Source organism: Oncorhynchus clarkii, chromosome 10 (genome assembly GCF_045791955.1).
Source record: "Oncorhynchus clarkii lewisi isolate Uvic-CL-2024 chromosome 10, UVic_Ocla_1.0, whole genome shotgun sequence".
Lineage (NCBI taxonomy): Eukaryota > Metazoa > Chordata > Actinopteri > Salmoniformes > Salmonidae > Oncorhynchus > Oncorhynchus clarkii.
The window spans coordinates 32,674,123-32,698,481 of NC_092156.1; the positions used below are offsets into that span (position 1 = coordinate 32,674,123).

Sequence of the window (24,359 nt, forward strand, 5' to 3'; positions counted from 1 at the left end):
AAATGGAAGGAGTATCAGACCACTGCAAATCTACCAAGACCTGGCCGTCCCTCTAAACTTTCAGCTCATACAAGGAGAAGACTGATCAGAGATGCAGCCAAGAGACCCATGATCACTCTGGATGAACTGCAGAGATCTACAGCTGAGGTGGGAGACTCTGTCCATAGGACAACAATCAGTCGTATATTGCACAAATCTGGCCTTTATGGAAGAGTGGCAAGAAAAAAGCCATTTCTTAAAGATATCCATAAAAAGTGTCGGTTAAAGTTTGCCACAAGCCACCTGGGAGACACACCAAACGTGGAAGAAGGTGCTCTGGTCAGATGAAACCAAAATTGAACTTTTTGGCAACAATGCAAAACGTTATGTTTGGCGTAAAAGTAACACACCATCCCCACTGTCAAACATGGTGGTGGCAGCATCATGGTTTGGGCCTGCTTTTCTTCAGCAGGGACAGTGAAGATGGTTCAAATTGATGGGAAGATGGATGGAGCCAAATACAGGACCATGCTGGAAGAAAACCTGATGGAGTCTGCAAAAGACCTGAGACTGGGACTGAGATTTGTCTTCCAACAAGACAATGATCCAAAACGTAAAGCAAAATCTACAATGGAATGGTTCAAAAATAAACATATCCAGGTGTTAGAATGGCCAAGTCAAAGTCCAGACCTGAATCCAATCGAGAATCTGTGGAAAGAACTGAAAACTGCTGTTCACAAATGCTCTCCATCCAACCTCACTGAGCTCAAGCTGTTTTGCAAGGAGGAATGGGAAAATAATTCAGTCTCTCGATGTGCAAAACTGATAGAGACATACCCCAAGCGACTTACAGCTGTAATCGCAGCAAAAGGTGGCGCTACAAAGTATTAACTTAAGGGGGCTGAATAATTTTGCACGCCCAATTTTTCAGTTTTTGATTTGTTAAAAAAGTTTGAAATATCCAATAAATGTCGTTCCACTTCATGATTGTGTCCCACTTGTTGTTGATTCTTCACAAAAAATACAGTTTTATATCTTTATGTTTGAAGCCTGAAATGTGGCAAAAGGTCGCAAAGTTCAAGGGGGCCGAATACTTTCGCAAGGCACCGTATTACTTTTTCATATATTGCTAATGTATATGTATTTACATTCAAGACCACCTCTGTATGAAAGGCTGCAGCCCAGGTAAGTCACAGGCCATTTGCATTACCACTATCTGGTAGTCATCTATCCACACTGTCAATATCAGAGGATGTTCTCAAGGCCTGTGGTACTGACGTGGGCAGTGACGTACTAGATGATGTAGACACTTCGCTCTGTTCTCCTTAGCCAAGTCATGCCCTGCTGCAGACACAAACTCCCTGACCTTAGCTGTGGAAAAGACCTTACACAGAGGCAGGCGGTCACTCCGGAATTAGAGGGACTAGGTGGGGACTCACAAAAGATCCCAGTACATTAACTGTGTCAATGTTAGCAGTGTTTTCAATTAAAACAGGGCAGAAGGTAAACAGCAGGGCTTGAGAGAGCGGGCCCGAGCAGGGAGCCAGGGATTCGTTCTGGCCAGAGATCTGAGATGGCGGCTATAACTCTAACTGTAACAGAGCCCTGACGGAGAGAGCAGAGGTTCGCTCAGGACACAGCCGTGTCTCACGGTAATGTGTTTACACTCGCTGGGCCTCCTGCTTCCTATTCCCACTTGGATGATTACATTAAGAGCACAATGCCGGTGTAAGGTTACTGAGTGCAGGAGCAGCAACAGGGCCGACGAGAAGGAACAGGGTTCCTGTATTTTCTCACATCTACACACAATACCCCATAATGACAAAGTGAAAAGATGTTTAGACATTTTTTCAAATTGATTGAAAATGAAATATCTAATTTACTTAAGTATTCACACGTTAGAATCACCTTTGACAGCGATTATAGCTGTGAGTCTTTCTGGGTAAGTATAAGAGCTTTGCACACCTGGAACATACAATATTTGTACATTATCCTTTTAAAAACTTGTTAAAACTCTGATCATCGCTAGACAGACATTTTGAAATCTTGCAGAAACTGTAACAAAGCCACTAAGGAACATTCAATGTTGTTTTGGGAAGCATCACCAGTGTATATTTGGCCTTGTGTTTTAGGTTATTATTCTGAAAGGTGAATTTGTCTCCCAGTGTCTGTTGAAAAGCAGACAGAATCAGGTTTTCCTCTAGGATGTTGCCTGTTCTTAGCTCTACTCTGTTTCTTTATACCCTAAAAAGACCTCCCTAGTCCTTGCCAATGACAAGCATACCCATAACATGATGTAACCACCACCATGCTTGAAAATATTAAGAGTGGTACTCATGATATGTTGTGTGGGATTTTCCCCAAACATAACACTTTGTATTCAGGACATTAAGTTAATTTCTTTGCCATGTTTTTTGCAGTTTTACTTTAGTGCCATATTGCAAACAGGATGCATGTTTTGGAATATTTTAATCCTGTACAGGCTTCCTTCTTTTCACTCTGTAGAACTAGTAACTTTACTGCACAATACTAGCCTGGATCCATCCTCCATTTTCTCTTATCACTGCCATGTAACTATTTTAAAGTCACCAATGGACTCAGGGTGAAATCCCTGAGCAATTTCCTTCCTCTCCGGCAACTGAGTTAGGAAGGACGCCTGTATCTTTATAGTGACTGGATGTATTGATACACCAGCCAAAGTGTAAATAATAACTTTACTATGCACAAAGGGATATTCAATGTCTGCTTTTTTCTACCAATACTGAAAACGTATTGACTAAAGACATTTTAGCTTTTCATTTTTAATTCATTTCTAAACATTTCTAAAAAAACATAATTCCATGTTGAATTTAATGTAAATTCAGGCTGTAAGACAACATTTTGGAAAAGTCAAGGGGCGTGAATACTTTCTGAAGGCACTGTAGCATCTGCTGAGAAAAGTTCTGCAGGAATCTTTATGGGAAATAAAAAAAGCCAATGTAATATCTCCGCTAGAACAGGAACAAGCCTGCATAAATTCTAGAGATTATGGGGTGGAGGGATAGTCTTGTTCGACATTAGTCACTGTGACCAGCGGGACGGCACAAATGAGTTAGGTGCTCAGAGACAGAGAGACTTGCTGATGATGAGACAGAGGATAGTGGTGTTCATTTTTCAAAGGGAATGACTTGAACTACTTCCACTGTGACCTATTGATTTGATTGGAAACGTGATGATCTTTAAAATACAATGGACTAACTTTGACCACTTTCCTCACATTTAGGGTGAAACTTTGAGTCTTTAAAAATTGTATGTACCAAATGCTAAATCTGCTGAAGTATAAAAAAAATCATACATAATCTTACGTGAACTAACTAAATAAGATCAACTGACAGACTTCCAATAGAACAGTGGTTCAGTTGTTGTATGATTGTGCATGATGTCAGGGCGAGGGTTGTCTCACCAGCAGGCACTCTCTGCGGTAGAGCCCTATGAGCTCATCGTCGTGACCTCGGTACAACCCTTTGACCAACAGCTCTCTGTTGTACTGGTATGAGTAGATCAGGTACATCAATGCCTCCACAAAGCTACAGAGAAACAGACACAGTCAGATACATTATAGTAGAATCAGGGTGGAACAAATTTAATTACAAGGCCTGCTTTTACACAGGCGGCACAATTCTGTTTTCCACTAATTGGTCGTTTGACCAATCACATCAGATATTTTCAGAGCTGATTGGTCAAAAAAGTTTAAAAAAAGGTCAGAATTGGGCTGGCTACCTGTGTAAACGCTGCAATAGAGGCAGGGGACACATAAAATCAGTTTTAGCTGTGTCTACAAGGGATAGTAGAGCTGGAACAGTCAGGCCTTTTTCATTAAGAAGATTTAAAACAGATGTATTGGAGGGAGAATTAACAGAAGAAATAACCAAGTACATGAACAACCATCTTGATCTATGCCAGACTGACTGAGCTCCAGATGTAAGGATGGGGGGGTGTTAAGGGACCTGCTGCCCTCTACAGGTGACTTTAGGAAGATCCCATGCTTAACAACGCTGCACTATCAGGTGCTTCTACTAATAATGCAATAATCTAGAGAGCATTTTAATCTACATTTTAAATGTTTTCTATACTGAAATGGTTGGGCAATGTGAGTTCCCATTTGTTTGCAGTAAGATATGGAGGCCGGAAATGAAAGCTCTGGGTCGTGAAGAGAAGAACGTGACAACAGTCCAGTCAATTGGCAGTCTCACCTTTTCTTCTGGAACAGCTCCAAGCCAATCATCAGGAAGATTGTTGTCTCGCGGAAATTCCTGTAGTCCTGATGCCACATCTGTGAACATTGTAGGGAACAGAAGTCATGAGAAAGAGCTTGAAAGGATTTTAAGGACGGATCTAAAACATTTGGATCTAACTGTTAGTACATAAAAGCTTAACAATTGTTTTTTTTTTTATTGGATTATCCATAGCAGAGTTTATTGGGGTCAGTTACAATTTAAAGATTGTAATGATTTAAACCGTATACTTAAATGTAAATGACTTTGATACTAGTTTATTCGGTTTCATTTCAACTGTCAAAACATCCTAATAAGATGTTCCAGACAAAACATTGTAAATCTGTCAAAACCAGAGTGTTTCAGAATGCTGACCTCATACTCCTCCATGTTGATCTCCTCTGGCTTAATGAGGTCTAGTTTGGCACGCGCCACTTTCATAATGCTCTTACACCTGAGAGGGGAGGAGGAGAAAGGGAAAGCAAAAGGAAAGAGAAGAGAAAGGGAGAGAGAGTGCTGTTGGTATGGTGAATCATACTGGTGAGGAACTAGCTACTCCAGGAGATGAAACAGTACACAGTGGTCCTGGGGCCACGACAAACAGGCCCCATGAATGACTGCTTACTGCAGAGAAACACTACTACTAAACCACACACTCCTCTCCAGAGCTTCTGATTGAGGCCACATGCAAGAAGGAAATCTTAATATAAACCGGGAAGTTTAACTCCTGGATGCTGGTATATCAGACTGTATATCACAGGTATGACAAAACATTTTATTTTTACTGTTACGATTACGTTGGTAACCAGTTTATAATAGCAATGAGGCACCTCAGGTTTGTGGTATATGGCCAATATACCATGGCAGAAGTGATGTATCGTACATAAGAACAGCCCTAAGCATTGGTATATTCGACATATGCCACACCCCCTCTGGCTTTATTGCTTAATTATACCTGCTCAGAATAGAGGAAAATCTATTCACTGATGAAAGTGGGTCACAGCTACCCTCTGCTGGTGAATTTGTGAAGTTCAGAGGTAATAAACTGGCGTTTTCTTTTTTGTTTTACCAAAAGAAAGGACAGACTCATAATTCAAAAATTAAGCAAATAGGAGTTTAACCCATAAAATAGGGTTTAACCCATAAATAGGGTTTAACCCATAAATACCGTTCGTTAAAGCCCAGGTTTCGGTCGGCAAACTGCATGAGGAGGGTTCTCTCCAGGATCTTCTTGGGGGCCTGGTTCTGGATGAAGTAGACGATGACGTGCTGCAGTCGGTAGTCACTCCCCGGGGCTGTGTCCTCCTGGGCAAACCTCAGCAGACGGGTGTACTCCACCTTAATGGCCTGACACACATAGATCAAGCATGGGGTGAATGGACTTTGATAGGTCAAACAAGCATTAGAACTTCAGAGTAGGCCTAGATTAGAACATTGATGAACATCTGCAGCAGCAGAAGACAAAACCATCGTCTCCACGTAAGAGTTGTCAAGATCATCATCATCCTCCTCATCCTTGTAAACAAAACTCAAAGAGTTGATTCAAGTTCTCTTTGTTCAAATGAACCTCATTGTCCATGTGACACCAAGTCCAATTTCTGTAGGATGCTTTTGATGAGAACAACTGACTCAAAAAGACAGAACTAGTGAAATGCTAGGTAAAACGGGATGGGAGGATGGTTGTTGAGAGGCAGTAGAAGTACAGCATCACAGAAGGAGTGAATAAAGGTGTGAAAGAGAAATGAGATCGGAATGTACCTTGAAGAAGGCCGCTTCAGGCCCAAGCTTTTCAAACACAGTCCTTGCTTTGCCAATGGACATTATAATACCCTGCATGTTTGGAGTCATCATGGCCTGCAGTACCCAAGGAGTGGAAGCATGTTACAATAGTAGAAAGTAGATCCCCTTATAATTTAACGAGCCCAGCAAACCCCCAAAAGAATACCCTTTTCTGGTACAGCACTATGTGAGAACTACCATACATCAGTCAGCAGACAATGCATACAGTCAAAAGTTCTGACACAGCTACTCATTCTTTTCTTATTTTTTACTGTTTTCTACATTGTAGAATAATAGTGAAGACACCAAAACAGTGAAATAACACATAGAATCATGTAGTAACCAAAACAAAGTGTTATTTTATATTTGAGATTCCTCAAAGTAGCCACCCTTTGCCTTGATGACAGCTTTGCACACTCTGCTCTAAACCAGCTTCATGAGGTAGTCACCTAAAATGCATTTCAATTGACAGATGTGCCTTGTTAAAAATTAATTTGTGGAATTTCTATCCTTCTTAATTCGTTTGAGCCAATTAGTTGTGTTGTGACAAGGTAGGACTGATATACAGAAGATAGCACTATTTGGCAAAAGACCAAGAACAGCTCAAATTTCAAATACAATTCCAACAGGTGTAGAGCTTACGGGGGGGGGGGTTATGCGAATAGTCTGGGGAACCATTTGATTATATGTTCAGTAGTCTTATGGCTCGGTGGTAGAAGCTGTTCAGAAGCCTCTTGGACCTAGACTTGGCGCTCTGATACCACACGGTAGAAGAGACAACAGTATAGGACTTAGGTGGCTGGAGTTTTTTAGGGCCTTCCTCTGACACAACCTGATATAGAAGTCCTGAATGGCAGGAAGCTTGGCCCCGGTGATGTACTGGGCGGTACGCACTACCCTCTGTAGTGCCTTGTGGTCGGAGGCCGAGCAGTTGCCATACCAGACAGTGATGCAATCAGTCAGTCAGTGCTCTTGATGGTGCAGCTGTAAAATCTTTTGAGGATCTGAGGACCCATGCCAAATCTTTTCAGTCTCCTGAGGGGGAAAAGGTTTTGCCGTGCCCTCTTCACAACTGTCTTGGTGTGCTTGGACCATGTTATTTTGTTAATGATGTAGACACCAAGGAACTTGAATCTCTCAACCTGCTCCACTGCAGCCCCGTCAATGAGAATGGGGGCGTGCTCGGTCCTCCTTTTTCTGTAGTCCACAATCTTCTACGTTGTCTTGATCACGTTGAAGGTGAAGTTGTTGTCCTTGCGCCACACGGTCAGGTCTCTGACCTCCTCCTTATAGGCTGTCTCATCATTGTCGGTGACCCACCTTACCACTTGTGTCATCGGCAAACTTAATGATGTTCGAGTCGTGCAAACAACGTTTCTCTTTGCCAAAGAAGCAAAGTGAAACAGTCCATCATTACTTTAAAACATGAAGGTCAGTCAATACGGAAAATTTCAAGAACTTTGAAAGTTTCAAGTGCAGTCACAAAAACCATTAAGCGTTATGAAACTGGATCTCATAAGGACCGCCACAGGAATGGAAGACCCAGAGTTCAATAGAGTTAACTGCACCTCAGATTGCAGCCCAAATAAATGCTTCACAGAGTTCAAGTAACAGACACATCGCAACATCAACTCTTCAGAGGAGACTGCTTGAATCAGGCCTTCATGGTCAAATTGCTGCAAAGAAACCACTACTAAAGGACACCAATAAGAAGAAGATTCTTGCTTGGGCCAAGAAATATGAGCAATGGAGCGGTGGAAATCTGTCCTTTGGTCTGATGAGTCCAAATTGGAAATGTTTGGTTCCAACCGCTGTGTCTTTGTGAGACACAGAGTAGGTGAATAGATGATCTCCACATGTGTGGTTCCCACCGTGAAGCATGGAGGAGGTGGTGTGATGGTTTGGGGGTGCGTTGCTGGTGACACTGTCTGTGATTTATTTATAATTCAAGGCACACTTAACCCGCATGGCTACCACAGCTTTCTGCAGCGATAAGCCATCCGATCTGGATTGCTCTTAGTGATACATGTTTTTCAACAGGACAAATGACCCAACACACCTCCAGACTATATAAGGGCTATTTGACCAAGGAGAGTGATGGAGTTCTGCATCAGATTACCTGGCCTCCACAATCACCCGACCTCAACCCAATTGAGATGGTTTGGAATGAGTTGGTCCACAGAGTGAAGGAAAAGCAGCCAACAAGTACTCAGCATATGTGGGAACTCCTTCAAGACAGTTGGGAAAAGCATTCCAGGTGAAGCTGGTTGAGAGAATGCCAAGATTGTGCAAAGCTGTCATCAAGGCAAAGGGTGGCGACTTAAACAAATCAAAATATATATTCTAACACTTTTTTGTTTACTACATGAATCCATGTCTGTTATTTCATCGTTTTGATGTCACCACTATTATTCTACAATGTAGACAATAGTAAAAAATAAAGAAAAACCCTTGAATGAGTAGGTGTGTCCAAACTTTTGACTGGTACTGTATGTTAGAGTCATTGTGAAGGACACAATGGATGATTTAAAATAAGTTGCCATGTGAACGACAGTCTCTGTGAAAGGCAGCCCTGTGAAGGTTGAGGTCCTTATGGTAAAGAGTCTCTACCGACAGCCCTATACAGTCCTAGTGTGGTATAGCAAGCAGACAGTCTTTGGTCTATTTAAGGGCATAGAAATTAAACATTGATTCTACTACAGCACTTTGACAACACTCTCTTGAAAATGACAAACCAAGCAAAACCAACTAATTTATTGATAGGAGCAGTGAGACGATGCAGTTACATTAAGCTTGTATTTTTCCATCCCAAAGGGTTTTATATGATACCTATTTGTATGAACCAAAAAGGATGTTAGAAACAGTAAGATATAACTGTGCAAATTACATTTAATATTTGCTCCTGAGATGCTGTTTATTTCTCAGCAGCAAAAATAAACACTCTAGGCAATTGAGTCGCTGTTTAGGTGAAGTTTCTGTCCAAATATCTCTGTGTAGAGTAGAGTGCTTCTGTTGCAAGATGCAAGTAGTCTTGACAGGGACAGGCTTTTCACACTATCTTTTTATAGCTAGCCCAAGGCTAGTTTCATCGTCTAGGGTAGTACACTAGCTGTAGTCTACTATAGCACCCTATCTTGGTGTGCCAAGAGGTTTGGTTGAAAATGGCAACAGTGACTTGCCCTGAGCTGACCATGACTCTGGTTTGAAAACTGCTCTGAATTAAGATTTACTCAGGTGTGAAAAGCCTGTAGGAGAGCCAAGAGGAGAACATCACCAACAGGCAAGATACTTTTTAGCACACCAAATAAGTCCGCTGAGTGAGAGGAGTGTCGAGCGCTACCTCATCACTTGTTACACCCCCCCCCCCCCCCCCCCCCCCCCCCCGACGACAAAGCTTCCCACCTGGGGGATGGCCACCTCTACAATACGGTGGGCAGGGGGCTTATCCTTCACAGGGGGGTCAGACGGAGGCACGAGAGGGGTTTCAGGGTTCACCTTGATCTCAGGCTGGGGGGGAAGGCGTGGGGAGACACTCTCCCCACAGGACTGTGGAGAGAGCTAGAAAGAAAAAGGAGAAGAGAGGAGAAGAGAAGGGGAAAGAAAAGGGGAAAGAAAGAAGCATGGAGGGCGAAGTTAAACAGAAAGAGAAAAAAGGATGAAAATAACTTTACTGGGGTTGAGTGGAATGCCTACGTGGTTCTTTGAAGTGAGCGTAGAAGGAGCAGTTGTATAGCGTGTGTGTGTAAGAGGTGGAGTATGTGTGTGTGTTATGTGCTGTGCTATATGGTCTTACTGCAGTAAGCAGTCCCTCAGGGCTCCTCTCCTCCTGCTGCTCGGCTGCAGCTTTGGAGATGGCCCTCTCGGTGTCCTCCTGCAAGTGCCTGGAGTAGTCTGTGGGGGACGGCTGCTCCATGTACTCTGGGTCCTGCTGTGGAGCTGGAGGAACCACACACAAACCAACAACCAACATGAGATACACTACTACAGGCAAGCAAAATCTAGTCTGTCTAATATTTTTATACTGTTGTGCCGATCTGCACCACGCCCAAACTATGCTGGTCTGGAAATGTTATTTTTACACTTCCATAAACTATGGTGGATGTATAACCAGGCCAGCACTAGTGATGTGCAGTTCGCAAATTATTGGTTCTTATTGAACAACTCTTTTTACTGACTGGTCAGTCATGATTCATATTTTTCAGGACTTTAGTTGTCCATTTGATCTGCTGGCCCCCATGAATACAGTAGGATTAATACGTGCTCCTCAGGCTGAGCAGCTCCGGAGACATGCTCCGACCAACTATCTATCATATGTGCGTGCATGACAATATATCATGCTGCAGGCAGTATAGAGAAGAAAAATACGTTTAGTACGGGCGTAGCACAACCTCCCGCAGCCCACACCACCCAAAATGTTTATCTTTGGGGGGGTCCCCTTGGATGTTAGGCCTCAATAGATACTATAGTAACAAGTCAGAATTACAGGAAATTAGCTTTAAAATTTTAAGATTTCTCTCGGCCTCAGGGCAAAATTTGTAGAATAGCAGGAAATTAGCTCAAGGATTCTCAGGAAGTCGGGACAATCCTTGCCCGGCAGGGAAGCTTAATTTTTATAGAATATTGTTTCGTTTTTTTTTCATTAATTGAGCTTAAAAATGTACATTTAAGGGAAATATTTGTTTTGGATATTCTCAATACTATAAACGTCCATGCCGGCTCTATGCCTGGAAATGCCCTTTTCAGGAGCAAAGCATCCCAGTTTCCAATAAAAAGGCTAAAAATGTATATTCATTTAACAATTATCATATGTAGTTTCTTGCAATAGCCCTCTGTTACTTTAAATATACTTCTCTCAAAACTTTGATTCCTAAAAGATGTGTTCTGTCAAATTTGTCTAAAATCCTAAATTAAACCAGGAATCATAAAGCAACCGAGGGAAAACTAAATTGCTACCGTGTGTAACAACTGAATGAAGATTTTTGATTTTATTTGAATTGGTCAACTCTGTAAAATAACAACTCCGTAAGATTTCAACTCTGTCAGAGTACTGAAAGATCTGATAGAATATTTGTTTTTATTGGGTATATTTGGTTTTTATTGAGACAAAAATATGTTTGTTTTGAGTGTCGTCAACTCCATCACTGATTGCTAACCCCCTTCAGATAAATGTTTTTGTGAATATTCTGAAAAACATATTGTAATCACTGTTCTGCAACATATGCTTAAACAATTGAAGAATTTGCTGTGCTAGACCTAAGGGATAATGTTTGCATTATAAATGTTTTATATTCTAACAAAATTAACCCTGGGCTATTAATAATTTAATAGTGAAATAAAATTGAGATTTGTATTATATATTTGAATAATCTAAACAATCAATAATTATAAAAATGAATTTATTTTATGATGTCTGATGGAGTTGACATAAATCCAGTCATTTACATTTTCTGAAAAAATTATTAGGTTGTTCCTTTATATGGTGTGATAGGTGATACTTTGGTCTATTAAAATATATATTTCAAATTTGGTTAAAAACACCCACACCAGTAAACATGTATTTATTTAAAAAAAAAATTGAGCTGAAAGACAGTAGCCAGAGCTTACCCATGTTGCACAATAATGTACAGTGCCTTCAGAAAGTATTAATACCCCTTGACATATTCCACAATGTGTTACAGCCTGAATTCAAAATGGATTATTCTACAATGTAGAAAATAGTCAAATAAAGAAAAACCCCTGGAATGAGTAGGTGTCCAAACTTTTGACTGGTACTGTATAACTAAGCAATTTAGATCATTGATATATCGGTAGCTAGCTTACTGTAATGATAAACAGAGAGAACAAAGAATATAGCCATTTAATCATGTCCATGTCCAAATATTAATGATGTCTGGAGTCCGACACGGTTCCCTTGGAATTATCATAACGGCAGAAGTCAGACAAAAGTCAACCCTCAACATGTCAATAGCTTGTATAGGCACGGTTGATTTATTATTATTTTATTTATTTAACTAGGCAAGTCAGATAAGAACACATGCTTATTTACAATGACGGCCTACCAAGAGGCAAAAGGCTTCCTGCGGGGACAGGGATTTAAAAAAATATATATAGGACAAAACACAAATCATGACAAGAGAGACACCACAACACTACATAAAAGAGAGGCCTAAGACAACACAGCATGGTAGCAACACAACATGATAACAGCATAGTAGCAACAACACGGCAGCAGCACAAGACATGGTACAAACATTATTGGACACAGACAACCGCACACAGAAGGTAGAGACAACAATACATCACGCGAAGCAGCCACAACTGTCAGTAAGTGTCCATGATTGAGTATTTGAATGAAGAGATGGCGATAAACTGTCCAGTTTGAGTGTTTTTTGCAGTTCGTTCCAGTCGCTAGCTACAGCGAACTGAAAAGAGGAGCGACCCAGGGATGTGTGAGCTGTGGGGACCTTTAACAGAATGTGACTGGCAGAGCGGGTGTTGTAAGTGGAGGGCTGCAGTAGACATCTCAGATAGGGGGGAGTGAGGCCTAAGAGGATTTTATAAATAAGCATCAAGCAGTGGGTCTTGCAAAGGGTATACAGAGATGACCAGTTTAGAGAGGAGTATAGAGTGCAGTGATGTGTCCTATAAGTGGCATAGGTGGAAAATCTGACGGCCGAACGGTAAAGAACATCTAGCCATTCGAGAGCACCCTTACCAGTCGATCTATAAATTACATCTCCGTAATCTAGCATGGGTAGGATGGTCATCTGAATCAGGGTTAGTTTGGCAGCTGGGTTGAAAGAGGAGAGATTACGATAGAGGAAACCAAGTCTAGATTTAACCTTAGCCTGCAGCTTTGATATGTGCTGAGAGAAGGACAGTGCACCATCTAGCCATACTCCCAAGAACTTGTATGAGGTGACTACATCAAGCTCTAAACTCTCAGATGTAGTAATCACACCGGTGGGGAGAGGGGCATTCTTACCAAACCACATGATCATCATTTTAGAGGTGTTCAGAACAAGGTTAAGGACAAAGAAAGCTTGTTGGACACTAAGAAAGCTTTGTTGTAGAGCGTTTAACACTAAATCCGAGCAGGGGCCAGCTGAGTATAAGACCATCAGCTGCATAGAAATGGATGAGAGAGCTTCCTACTGCCTGAGCAATGCTGTTGATGTAAATTGAGAAGAGCGTGGGGCCTAAGATCGAGCCCTGGGGTACTCCCTTGGTGACAGGCAGTGGCTGAGACAGCAGATGTTCTGAATTTATACACTGCACTCTGAGGTAGTTAGCAAACCAGGCCAATGACCCCTCAGAGACACCAATACTCCTTATCTGGCCCACAAGAATGGAATGGTCTACCGTATCAAAAGCTTTGGCCAAGTCAATAAAAATAGCACCACAACATTGCTTAGAATCAAGGGCAATTGTGACATAATTTAGGACCTTTAGGGTGGGTTGCACCAACATGGTTTAAATTAATCTAGGATTAGAGCTAATCTAGGTTTTGTAAATCTAGGTTTATAATTAAGCAGAGATGTGCTGCACCACTTAATTTAAAATCATAGATTTACTGATCCAGATTGTTTATAAACTATGATTGATGAAACTATGACATGTTACACCAATATATGAGGTATTTCGTGAGTTGAAACGAAGTAGCTAGCCTACTTCAAAATGAGGCCAAAGTTGCTGTCCCTTGATGAAATAAGAACTATGTAGAGCTACTGAAACTCCATCGTGAAAGGTTGTCATGGTTGGCTGATTTGAAATAAAATCTGTTATTTGCAAGTACTAAACAGAAAACGAATTAATTAGCTAACGTTAGCTAGTTTATAAACCAAGCTTGCAGGCATATAATATAACTTATTATAGACATTGCAAAAACATGATTTATTATTTGTCCACTAGCCACCTGATCATGGCACGTCAAAGAACAACATTTCTCCCCTTACGAAAAAAAACCCTGTCCGAGCTGATGGAGGAATTTAGTAACGTACAGGAGGGGAGGATAAAAAGACAAACACGACTGTCAAAAAGAAGGAAGACACCTGGGCCATATTATGCGCCAGATTCAACGGATCGACACGGATTAAAGAGAAGGGGGACCCAAATCGGATGAAGGAGTGCTGGAAAAACTTAAAAGCCAAAGCCAAAAAGGGTGTGGCAGAGGAGAGGAGAGGGAATATTTCAGACCGGAGGGGGGCACCCATCCAGGGGAATTGATCCCATCACCCAGAAGATATGCGAGATAATTCCCCAGCAGTTTGCCTCTCTCCATAACCCCTGATGATGATGAACAACTCGACCCACCAATATTTAGTAAGCATAAGTAACTGGTAAATATCAATGACTATAATGCATGTTAACACTACTTCACTACAATGTTACCGTTGTCAGGCCCGTTACAGCATGTTGCATAACATCATCATTCGTACCAAGGCTGGGCATATCATAAGCCCAGCCTTGTTGTACAAAATGGCACGTAAATAGCCTACTAATAATGAGTTCATTTTCTTTCTTTCCTTTAGTTGAGCTGACACCCTGTGTTGTAGAGAAACAGCAGTGCCTGGATCTTGCACCAGTAGCAAAAACACCAGACAAACCAAGCAAACGCCCCAGAACTGACATAAACCAAGCTCATATTGATGTTTTGGAGCTGGAGAGAGAGAGAAATCTACTGCAGATTGAGGTCCTGAATTTACCAAAAGAGCTACTGCAAATAGGAATGTGTGTAGTCTGTTGTCCCTAGTACACCAGGGAATCTAGCTCTCCAGTAAAATCCAGCTGGTGTTTCCTCTGTAGGGTTGAACCTCATGTACTGATTCTTCAGACCGGCAATAGCACTGGACACTGACTACAATCCTGCCGACGGTTGACTTGGAGTCCCCATCCAAAAAAAGATCACCATCTGGAAACATCTCGTTGCATAGAACTGTAGGGCCACCAGAATCTGAAGTAGTGGGGGTACAGCCTCTGTCCTATCACTCCCATGCTTAACGGTTGGTCCACTCTTTCTTTCCAGTTGCATTACAGAGTCGTTGAAGAAGCGGTATCTCCTTGAAAACTCATCGTTATCATAAAACTCACAGGATTCAACCGGTCTCAAATGATTCTCTGAGGAATTCTGTTGTTCTGGTCTCTCCACAGTAGATATGCTGCCATTTTATAAGTTAAACCATCTCAAGAGGCAGTTCAAAATTATTATTTTTTTTAAAGGAGGGAGGAGCACTGGGGCTAGTTGCATTAGAAGGGGTGGGAGATGAGGAAATGTTGGACGGGAATCCTGGACTTAATGAAGTGGTGTTTAAAGAGCTCAGCCATGTGGTCCTTGTCAGTAACAACCACATCATCAACATTAGGGGACATGGGCAGCTGTGGTGAGGAGGGTTTATTCTCCAGGTCTTTAACCTTTTTCTAGAACTTCTTAGGGTTAGACCCACAGAGAGAGAATTGCTCCTTAAAGAAACTAACTTTGTTTGGCCTTCCGGATTGCCTGAGTGCACTTATTTCTAATTTATCTGAACGAGGCAGCCCTCCAGTATGCGTGTACCGAGCCTTTCGCCAAATGGAATTCTTGAGGTGGAGTAACTCTGCCAGATCACGGTCAAACCAGGGGCTGAACCCGTTTCTAATTCTCATTTTCTTTATTGGGGACGTGTGTGTTAACAAAACAAAAAAAGAAGGTCCAAGCGTATTCGACAGAGGGGATCATGCTGATTCTATACCAACTTACAAAAGAAAGGTCATGAAGGAGGGCTTGCTCATTAAAATGCAGTTAGTTTTCAGAAATTTGCAGTCTACAAAAAAACAAGACAGTTGGCACAGATCTATCATTCAGGCCATGTGCTTGCATTCATGATGAGATACGACAGTTAGCTAGATATAGTTAGAACGTTTGTGACTAAAACCAGAGGCAAGTGTATTTTCCTGCATGAACATTTTCAGTCCCCAGCGCATGCCATTTGCAGTTGAAATATATAGCCAATACATTTTGTACTGCATAAAAAAGTAATTTAGATTATGGTTTCAGTAAGAAAACATTTTCATAATAAACAGCTAGCAAGTGCTTACATAAGCATGCTTGCCATAAAGTGTTTCTTTACATGACCTTTGACTGTTGAAAAGCACTATATTGAATCTACTCAATACAAGTGCTGACATCTAGTGGTGTCTTTGCAAACTGCATGCTACTGCATTTCCCTGCAGAGTTTGTGAACTTGTGAAACATAGTTTCATATTTACTGTGAGCTAAAGTTGAATTAATTCAGCCCTTCTGGTTTATTAGTGTGCTTGTGGTGTTTCAGCACAAACACTTCTGCATATTTATCCACTGCCATAGATATACAAATCTTTAAAGCTGCAATATGTCACATTTTGGGAGACCAACCAAATTCACATAGAAATGTGAGTTATAGATCTGTCACTAATTGAAAGCAACTCTGCTTCCACGGCTGAAGTATTTTAGCGTTTTTTTACATTCGGTTTTGTACACCAACTACAAACAGCTGAAAACGCAATATTTTTGTTATGGAAAATATATTTCAAAGCGGTTTAGATGGTACAATGATTCTCTACACTATACTTGCTTGGTCACAAACTGAAATTAGGCGAACTATTAGAATTTTAGCAACCAGGAAATGGCGGAGTGATTTCTGTATTGTGCATCTTTAAGTTGAACCTAAGAAGGTAAACTGCACAAGGGTTTTGTATATACTTTCTTATTTATAGAGGATAAAGTTGCTTTTTGTTGGTTATAATGTAAACCACCAATAAAATGTTAATTCATGTTGTATAAAATAATTATAATTTTAATATTTAGTTAATAGCTCAATTTGGAACACAACACCTCTAAACAAAAACATATCGGTAATCGGTGACTGTTGCCTCCCTAAAATTGGTATCGGACCCAAAAATCCTATATTAGTCAGTTCCTACGTAGAAACCGGATTCTATTGAGTTTTTAGTTAATTGTTTGCTGGTAGGGGGAGTCCTGCGTGCTCAGAGCATTACGGAATCAAATGAACAAAAGGAGTCGAAGGATTCGAGAGTTAGTAAAGAGTTGAAAAGATCTGAGTTAGTAAAAAGAGCCGAACTTCCCTTCACTAGTCAGCACCGCTCAGCTCAGAAGTGTATCAATGGAATATGTGACCATGCCTTGGCCCTCACCTGAGTTGTCTGGTGTACTGGGCTCTGTACTCATAGGCTGAGAGGACGTCGTTGTTGCTGTTGTTTCTGCTACTACAGCGGTTGCGGCGGTGGCCACAGCCAGGGCCAGCTTCTCTTGCTGGGCCTTGCGTGCCTGCAGTGTGTTCCACTCCTCCATCTCCTTGTCAAACAGGCCGTTGTCCTCCTTCACGTAGGCCTTCAGGTCTGGGGGGAGCTTATCCAGACCACTCAGCATCTGGCCCGTCTCCTTATTAAACTCCTCTGCACACACAACCAGACAAACAGATAGTCAATATGGGAATTTATAAACTGGGTGGTTAGAGCACTGAATGCTGATTGGCTGACAGGTATGACAAAATATTTATTTAATTACATTGGTAACCAGTTTATAATAGTGGTTTGCGGTATATGAACATCCTGTCCAAGTTGCAGCACAAACAGAGCCTAACAATAACTAACTACCTTGCACATGGCATGTCCTCATCATATACTCTGAGGACAGTGGTCATATTTAATGATGATCACAAGAAAGAAGAAAACAAAGCTGAAGTACACCACAAGAAAAGCAAGGTCAAAATAAAGATATGGGATAATGCTGATTGAGGAGCAGAAGAAGCAGTATCTACCTTCTATGAGGAAGGGCTTCTTGTCGTTAATGTACATGAGGCAGTAGGCGCTGGCGTTGCGATAGCCTCCGAACGAGTCCCTGACCAGCTCCTCCCAGGAGGACTTGGTGACTGAGATGTCGTTGTACTTCATCCAGCACCGCTGGTGGGGGTCATAGATGTAGGCCCAGTAGTGTCCAGCATTGGCCTGGCCCTCATGCACCAACACCGCATGCAGCCGGTACGGAACCTGGGAGACAGCAGGAGACGATGAGTGACTATCCGGAGTGAACACTGGTCATGGAAAAATGTGAGCGTTCTCAAATCAAGATAATAGTCCATCATTAATTTGGTATTTTGGTATTTTTGTATTACAGCCAATGACAATGTATGGTATTTGTGTGAAGGTGTATTGTCAGGTTTAGGAAGGGCACATTTTACCTGCATCATGGACTTGTCAGAGTACATAAGCTCAGTGGTCCTGTGGATTCTGGATATACTGCCCTGAAGATCTGGAGAAGACAAATCAACCCATCTCTAAAATTCATACATTTTTGTGCATGAGATCATAAGAGACAGAGGTATAATACAGCATATTGGGTTTACAAGGCTGGATGAGGTCAGAGGTGACATACAGTACCAGTCAAAGGTTTGGACAAACCCCATTCAAAGAGTACTCTTTATTTCTTTACTATTTTCAACATTGTAGAATAATAGTGAAGACATCAACATTATGAAATAACACATATGGAATCATGTAGTAACCAAAAAGAGTGTTAAATCAACAAATATTTTCTAAAATTCCTCAGTCTTGGCATTCTCTCAATCAGCTTCATGAGGTAGTCCCCTGAAATGGTGTGCCTTGTTAAATTTGTGGAAGTTCTTTCCTTCTTAAATGTGTTTGAACCAATTTAGATCAAGTCCATAGTAAGAGAAAAGACAGTCCATCATTACTTTACGACATGAGGCAATTAACTTCACCTCAGATTGCAGCCGAAATAAAAGCTTCAGAGTTCAAGTAACAGACACATCTCAACATCAACTCTTCAGAGGAGACTGCGTGAATTAGGCCTTCATGGTTGAATTGCTGCAAAGAAACCATTACTAAAGGACATCAATAAGAATGTCAAGAAACATGAGCAATGGACATTAGACCGGTGGTGATTTTTGGTTCCAACCGCTGTGTCTTTGTGAGAGGCAGGGTAGGTGATCTCCGCATGTGTGGTGCCCACCGTAAAGCATGGAGGAGGTGGTGTGATGGTGCTTTGCTGGTGACACGGTCAGTGATTTATTTAGAATTCAAAAGGCACACTTAACCAGCATGGCTACCACAGCATTCTGCAGCGATATGCCATCCCATCTGGTTTGCGCTTAGTGGGACTATCATTTGTTTTACAACAGGAAAATGACCCAAAACAGAGAATGCCAAGTGTGCAAAGCTGTCATCAAGGCAAATGGTGGCTCCTTTGAAGAATTTCAAATATAAAATACATTTGGATTTTTAACACTTTTTGGGTTACGACATGATTCCATGTGTAATTTCATACTTTTGATGTCTTCACTATTATTCTACAATGTAGAAAATAATAAAAATAAAGAAAAACCCCTGAATGAGTAGGTTGTCTCCAAACGTTTGACTGGTACTGTACGTACCACGGGTATCATTCTCCACCTCACTCCTCCAACGGTGCAGACAGCCCTCCAGCACCCGGAGCTCCTCCTCAGTGATGTGTCGTGGGGCCGGGTGCATGGGCAGGTCAGGGGGCAGTCGGGACTGGGTGAAGGGCTTGTGGATAGACACTCTCTGCTGGGTGGAGGGGGCCGGGGTGAGAGCCAGGGCGAGGGCCAAACCCTCTGGAGGGGTAGAGGAGGGACCCTGTTCGGCTGTGCTGTAATGTCAGGCGAGTGTGAATAAGTCAAAACCACAACTCAATACTTCTGAACCACACTAATTCAACAGCTTAATCAGACAGATTATCTGACAAAAGCAAAGTCAGAAACATGCACACTTAAATCCTGACTCAGGGAGACAGAGTGTGGCATGCTTTGTGTTTCATGACTTGCCTTGAAGCGGGCAGAAGTTGCCCTGTTGTGCCACCAGGGGGTGCTGATGTATCAATGTCCCCCACAGGAGAGGTGCAGACTGGCTTACTGGAAGTAAACTCCATGGCGTACTGCAGGACATCTGCCAAAGGAAACCTCTTGGGGCCGGAGCCATAGCTCAGATACCTTGGGGACACAGAGAGAGAGAGAGTAGAACAGAGAGAGGATGACAAACCATACTGAGAATGAGAACGCATCTTTCAGTTAAAGAGTAAAAGCAAAGCAAGATACTTGGTTAGAAGCATAACAGACATGGTATCTATGAACACCATCCCTTTGATAGTTGATCAAATTACAATAGTAAACAGAGGTGTGTGTGTGTAGCAGCCCAGCCCACCTCTCCAGACGCTGTTGGAGTAGAGTCAGGTGCTCTTTCAGTCTCCTGATCTCCTCCCGTTTAATCCTGGTGATCTCTCGGTTCCTGTCCATATACCTGACAAAACAACAGAAATCATATAAGTTCCCTGGAAAACTATGGGCTTGTATCCCAGATTAAAGGACCACAACCCATGCTCAATGTAAAATCTCAATATAAATGTTTATTTTCTTTTTTCAAGCCCCTTAATTTGAAAGGGGCCTAGGAAACCCAAAATAATATGTTATTTAGGCTATGTGATGTGAATAACAGTTAATCTAGCTGCTTACTCCTGTTGAATTGATACATTTTCCCTTAGGTACAGCTGGACTGGTAGGTGTGTTGGAGGTTTCCTTACCTGTCCATGTACAGCATGGAGGGGAACTCCAGCTTGCTGTGGATCTTCTCAGGTCGACCCAAAGCTTGGTTGAACTCAAATCTTGACAGTTCAAAGGTCAAGACAGGAGGGAGTTCGGTAAACCAGTGCTGAAAGGAATTCCAAAATGTTTCTAATGGATCATATGAGTCATGCGGTATCCATAAACATTTTTAATTGGGCACTAAAGGAATCAGTAGTCTTGAACAGCATGTTTTGAAAGCATTCCTACATGACTCATGCCTGTTCCACTAATATTGTTGTGCCTTTAGTAGTGCTGAGTGACAAACCGAAATGTTCTTTTTTGTATTTTAAACAACTAATTGACCAATGTCGATTCAATTATTTGAGTTTCATTTTGTCCCGTTTCTTTCTGTGAGCTCAATGCACACATTGCGCAATTTCCCTAGAGATAAATCAGATTAAGATCAGGGTTGGGTTATAAAAAAAAATATCAGAAACTTTGAACATCCCACGGAGCACTATTACAAAATTGAAAGAATATGGCACCACAACAAACCTCCCAAGAGAGGGCCGTCCACCAAAAATCACGGACCAGACAAGGAAGGCATTAATCAGAGAGGCAACAAAGAGACCAAAGATAACCCTGAAGGAGCTGCAAAGTCCCACAGCGGAGATTGGAGTATCTGTCCATAGGACCACCTCAGGCAGAACACTCCACAGAGCTGGGCTTTACGGAAGAGTGTCCAGAAAAAGCCATTGCTTAAAGAAACAAATTTGTGTTCACCAAAAGGCATATGTGAGACTCCCCAAACATATGAAAGAAGGTACTCTGGTCAGATGAGACTAAAATGTAGCTTTTTGGCCATCAAGGAAAAGGCTGTCTGGCGCAAACCCAACACCTTCCATCACCCCGAGAGCACCATCCCATGTTTTTCCATCGCAGGGACTGGGAAACTGGTCAGAATTGAAAGAATGATGGAAGGGAAATTATTGAGGGGAAACCTGTTTCAGCCTTCCAGAGATTTGAGACTGGGACAGAGGTTCACCTTCCAGCAGGACAATGACCCTAAGCATACTGCTAAAGCAACACTCGAGTGGTTTAAGGGAAACATTTAAATGTCGTGGAATGTCCCAGTCAAAGCCCAGACCTCAATCCAATTGAGAATCTGTGGTATGGTTTAAAGATTTCTGTACACCAGCGGAACCCATCCAACTTGAAGGAGCTGGAGCAGTTTAACCTTGAAGAATGGGCAAAATTCCCAGTGGCAAGATATGCCAAGCTTATAGAGACATACCCCAAGAGACTTGCAGCTGTAATTGCTACAAAAGGTGGCTCTACAAAGTATTGACTTTGGGAGGGTGAATAGTTATGCACACTCAAGTTCTGTTTTTTTGTCTTATTTGTTTCACAATAAAAACATATTTTGCATCTTCAAAGTGGTAGTCATGTTGTGTAAATCAAATGATACAAACCCCCCAAAAATCCATTTTAATTCAAGGTTGTAAGGTAACAAAATAGGAAAAATGCCAAAAAGGTGAATACTTTTGCAAGCCACTGTAGTAAGGAGCTGTACTTTCCAACAGGTCAACATGTTTTCTGAGCTAAACTATGCTCATTAAGTATAATGACCAAAATCCATTGCGAGCCTACTTGTCCGTTCTGTGTTTCTTTTACGCCTGCTATGTTAGGCTACTGTGGGGTTGAGGTCAGAGCTCTGTGCACGCCAGTCAAGTTCTTCCACACCGATCTCGAAACAAACCATTTTTGTATGGACCTCACTTTGTGCATAGGGGCATTGTCATACTGACACAGGAAAGGTCTTTCCCCAAACTATTGGCACAAAGTTGGAAGCATAGAATCCTCTAGAATGTCCATGTCCACCAAACTTTACAGTCGGCACTATGCGTTGGGGCAGGTAGTCCCCCACATCTCCTGAATTATTCAAGCACCGTCTATTTTTAAGTAGCCCTAGATGGGCTGTTTTACTGGTAACATTTGGTTGTCGAACAGAAATGTAATGGTACTTCCAGTATAATTTTGTTGCCTGTACATTTTGTGTGTGTCTAACTATAGGTTTGGAACATGTTTTGGAGTTTCATTATCCCTATTACACATGTATTACAGTTAAAACTCCAAACTCCAGTGTTAGTTGTTTTTTAATGAGCAGCACTGACCTCCTGTCCAGACTTGGCAGAGTTCTCTGCTGATGAGTGCAGGGACTCGATCTCCCCCTCAATCATGGCCGCCTCCAGACACTCATGCAGGTCCTTAAAGCCGTTCACCTGCAGGGGGTACTGCCCAAACATCTCAGTGTTCTCAAACTTCTTTCCTGTGGGGAAAGGGAGCAGCAGCACAGAAATGTAAACAACATTTATGCACCAACACAAGCATTCCTCACACACCCACACATAACCACAGTTGGGCCCTACCAACAACAACTAATTCAAGAAGCACTGTGATTTGGTAGAGACAGTTGTGCCCTATTATGCAGTATTATTCCTCAGAGGTGCGGACCTAGCCTGTGTGTACCATATGGCGAGGAAGTGGGTCAAGTGTGTGTGAGAGAAGACCCATTTCACACTAATTTACAGCCAGGTTGAGTTCAGCATCAGTCATCATAGCCATGCCTGAGTTCAAATAGGATTTGTTTGATTGAGCTTATTCGGTATGCCAGATGGGCAGGGTTTATACTTTCTGGGGCTTTACGATTGGTTCCATTGCACCAAGCAAACTCAATAAAAGGCAGAAAACAAACACTTGAACCCAGGGGAAGATCACATCCACTAACTGACTGTAAATACAGCTCAGCTTGCTCCCCTGCAGAGCCTTAAGACTGCTGCATGCTTCAGTTCGGCTGGTGCCTAGCCAAACTCAGCTAGGCGAACCAAACGAGTGTGCTCGCATACCTTTGACCAGCGGCAATAGTACTGTTCGGCCATCTTGAGACGCCATAGCCAGTATACACCTCCTCAAAATAGTCCGAATTAATCTAAGATAACTCAAGAAATACATTTTTACGTTTTGGCTGAGGAGATCTTAGTTTTACATCTAAGAGCATTTCTCAAGTAAAAAAATATGCAAAAAAATAAGGCTTCTCATAGCTGAATGATAAATACTACATTGAAGATTCCTTACTGCTGACCAATCACCAATGAAGGGGCTTAGACTTCAGCTTCCGAACTTCAGCTTGCCTCGAGAGAAAAATGTTGCGTGCAAGAACTTCCGAAATGAACAAAAACCTTTAGCCAACCCACTGCACTGACTACAGCAGTGGAGTACGGACTGACAACAACAACAAAAAAACAGAACCCAAAGAGGGGAAGTTAGCGGACATGCAAATGTGGCATTAAGGTCATTTAAGGATGAGAGGAGCAAAAGCTGCCTTGCTGGCCCAGCTTTGTGTCTAGTGGCCCTGGACCAGTATTGTCATGCATAATAAGCTAAATTCCAATCAGACGTCAAGGTCCTCAAGGATCAATGCTCTGCAGCCCTGTGCTTTTACATACTACATACATCTCATTAAAACAAGGTCACCTTTAATTATCGGCGGCAAGGACTCTCCCTCTCCTTGCTGCTGCTTCGAAGCAGGAAACTGACAGCTGAGACTTAACTCTCACGGTACCTCTCCTCCTACCCAGGGATGTTCTAACATGCTTGCTTCCCTATCTTACCTTCGAGAACACCAACAGCCAGGAACCGGCCATAGAACAGCTCCACCATCGGGTTCTTTGGCTTCTCACCCTCTCTGGGAACGGAGAGAGATCAGAGCCAAAAC

At 42.1% G+C, this 24,359-nt stretch overlaps 1 protein-coding gene across 13 annotated transcripts in view; it reads right to left on the reverse strand.

Annotated features, from left to right (window-relative positions):
• LOC139418278 (ubiquitin carboxyl-terminal hydrolase 25-like) overlaps positions 1-24,359 on the reverse strand; it is a 52,231-nt gene that overhangs the window by 6,585 nt on the left and 21,287 nt on the right. For 3 of the 13 annotated variants that reach the window (XM_071167618.1, XM_071167624.1, XM_071167622.1), the window contains exons 9-24: positions 24,256-24,329; positions 22,759-22,913; positions 20,602-20,729; positions 20,226-20,321; positions 19,850-20,014; positions 19,439-19,674; positions 18,227-18,297; positions 17,807-18,035; positions 17,181-17,441; positions 9,805-9,947; positions 9,414-9,569; positions 5,991-6,086; positions 5,401-5,579; positions 4,608-4,686; positions 4,212-4,291; positions 3,422-3,545 (exon numbers count right to left, since the gene is read on the reverse strand). In XM_071167618.1, coding sequence (XP_071023719.1) covers positions 3,422-3,545; positions 4,212-4,291; positions 4,608-4,686; positions 5,401-5,579; positions 5,991-6,086; positions 9,414-9,569; positions 9,805-9,947; positions 17,181-17,441; positions 17,807-18,035; positions 18,227-18,297; positions 19,439-19,674; positions 19,850-20,014; positions 20,226-20,321; positions 20,602-20,729; positions 22,759-22,913; positions 24,256-24,329 — 2,272 coding nt within the window. Of the gene's footprint in view, positions 1-3,421; positions 3,546-4,211; positions 4,292-4,607; positions 4,687-5,400; positions 5,580-5,990; positions 6,087-9,413; positions 9,570-9,804; positions 9,948-17,180; positions 17,442-17,806; positions 18,036-18,226; positions 18,298-19,438; positions 19,682-19,849; positions 20,015-20,225; positions 20,322-20,601; positions 20,730-22,758; positions 22,914-24,255; positions 24,330-24,359 lie in introns of all 13 variants that reach the window. The other 10 variants (XM_071167623.1, XM_071167621.1, XM_071167619.1 and 7 more) reach the window with 5 other exon arrangements.